This window comes from Orycteropus afer, unplaced genomic scaffold (assembly GCF_000298275.1).
Source record: "Orycteropus afer afer isolate SDZICR_OR568_19922 unplaced genomic scaffold, OryAfe1.0 scaffold00111, whole genome shotgun sequence".
NCBI lineage: Eukaryota > Metazoa > Chordata > Mammalia > Tubulidentata > Orycteropodidae > Orycteropus > Orycteropus afer.
This window is the reverse complement of record NW_006921698.1, coordinates 7,691,850-7,694,226: the sequence shown is the minus strand read 5'-3', so window position 1 is coordinate 7,694,226 and position 2,377 is coordinate 7,691,850. Positions and strand designations below refer to the sequence as shown.

The following is a 2,377-nucleotide window of genomic DNA, read 5'->3' as shown; positions in this document are numbered from 1 at the left end:
AACATTTACCTCAAGTAGATACACTCCTTGGAAAGAATAATCATGGGAGAAATAAGGGCTGCTTATGCACAGGGCGACAGCTCAGGGGGCAGGAGTGTATGGAGGGATGGACACTGGGAAGAGGTAATTATGGGGAGGAAGTGGGGGGGAGCTGTTGCATTGTGGTAAAATGTGGTCAATGACATGAGACAAAGTATATGTGAACTTTTGTATGGAAAGTGAATTTGCTCTGTAAATCTTCACCCAAATCACAATTTAAAAAAAGAAAAAAGAAAAAGAATATACACAAATGGAATGGCTTAAATAAACAGGAGTTTATTCTCTTACAGTTTGGGAGGATAGAAGTCCGAGTTCAAAGTGCCAGGCTCAAGGGGCTGTGTGAAAGCCTCTCGACTTTGGGCTTCAGCTCTGCCTCTTGCTCCTAGCCACTGAAGCTAGAGGCATCTCTTCACTCAGGCAGCTACTGACTGCTGAGGCTAACAAGCCCAAGGTCGACAAATAAAAAGGCACAGTCCTGATGTTATCAAACAACACGGCACATCATTGATTCAATTACACAGAAAATTCAAGAATGACAGAGCATGTCAGGCTGCTGAACAATGATATGGCTACATGCAGGGTTCAAGCATGCCATAAGCTAGAGACCATTCCCAAAGCTGTTTCTTATATACAGGAAGTAGACCACAGACCCAAAGGCAGCTACTCAGCTGTTCACAGTAGATTCCACCATGGAGTTGATTACCAGTCTCATCAGGGGGAATACTACATCCAGCTGCCCAGTCACTCAACCAGGCCTAGCCAAGTTGACATACAGACTTAACCACCACAATTCCACCCCTCGTCAACTTGGCACCTGTACAGATCTTTAGTGGGTGGCATCAATACAGATCTCTTTCACTGGGTGACTCCAGTTCCCTAGTTCCTGAGTGGCAACTTTACCCCTTTGGCCTGGCGGGCCCCTTTCCTCTACCTCTTGGGCATGGCAGCCCTGGCCCCTCACTCTTGGGCAGTGGCTTGACTCCATCCCATTAGCTCACATGAACGAGCAGCCCCACACACCAGAACCAAGTTAGTAAAGGTCTGGCACTTTGAAACCTAGGGGGCTGTGGTGGTTCTACTCCCAATGGCCATGGTCCTACCCTTTGAGGCTGAGGCAGCTCAGCCTCCTGTTTCCTTGGTCTCTCCACTTCTGCCAATTAAGGCCAAAGGCAACCCACTCTGCAGGAAATCTTCCTGCCCTAAAAGCACTCAGATTTCTTGCTCTGTGGGCTGGCCAACATGTTACTCCATTTCATGCCGGTCTCTTCGACCAATTAATGCCTGAAGGCAACCCACTCCACCAGGAAGCCACCTGCACAATGGCATCCAGCTTTCTCCTCCGTGGGCTGGTAAGCCTGTTGCTGTTTAATGCCGGTCTCTGGATTCTGCTCCTGTTGTCCCTCATGCCAGTCTCTTGGCTCTGCTTATGCTGTTTCTCACACCGTATGCTGGGGTCTCTCTGCCAGGGTCTTTGGTCAAGGACACAGTCCACTCCTGTTTCCATATTTTAGGTGTCTGTCATAGCAGCACCCCACTCTCTCAGAACCATAATCTATTCTGGTTACCTAGTGCTGTCTGACAAGAATATACTACAAACGGGATGACTTGAACAAACAGGAGTTTATTCTCTTACAGTTCAGGAGACTAGAAGTCTGAGTTCAAAGTGCCAGGCTCTAGGGGCTGTGTGAACGCCCCTTGACCTTGGCCTCTTGCTCCCAGCCACTGAAGCTAGAAGCATCTCTTCACTCAGGCAGCTAGCTACTGGCTGCTGAGGCTAACAAGCCCAAGGTCAACAAATAAATGGCACAGTCCCGATGTTATCAAACAACATGGCAGGTCATTGATTTAAGTCCACTGAAAGTCCCAAGAGTGGCAGAGCATGAAAGGCTGCTAAACTATGACACGGGTACATGCATGGTTCCAGTGTGCCATAAGCTAGAGACCATTCCTAAATCTGTTTTTTTTTTTTTGGGTGGGGGGGATTTGGGTGAAAGTTTACAGAGCAAATTCACTTGCCATACAGCAGTTCACATACACTTTGTCTCATGACATTGACTACAATTTACCATAATGCAACAGCTCCCCTCGCACTTCCTTCCGATAGTTGCCTCTTGCCTGTATCCATCCCTCCATGCACTCCTGCTCCCAGAGCTGTTTCCCTGTGCATAAGCAGCCCTTCCTTCTTCCATAATTGTTCTCTCCAAGGAGTCTATCTACTTCAGGTAAATGTTCAATTCATATGCCTTTCTCTTGTTTGGCTGGAAGCTACAGGTGTGGCTTCAATTCCAGACCTGAAGGGCAGCTAGGGGCCATAGTCTCAGAGGTTCCACCAGGCTCT

At 48.0% G+C, this 2,377-nt stretch overlaps 1 protein-coding gene across 1 annotated transcript in view; it reads right to left on the bottom strand.

The window, feature by feature from the left end:
* Positions 1-2,172, bottom strand: part of ATL1 (atlastin GTPase 1) — a 96,916-nt gene extending 94,744 nt beyond the window's left edge. Inside the window, exon 1 of the mRNA XM_042781363.1 lies at positions 2,106-2,172. Within this exon, the coding sequence (XP_042637297.1) occupies positions 2,106-2,172 (67 nt within the window). The remainder of the gene's footprint in view (positions 1-2,105) is intronic.
* Positions 2,173-2,377: the final 205 nt, after the last annotated feature.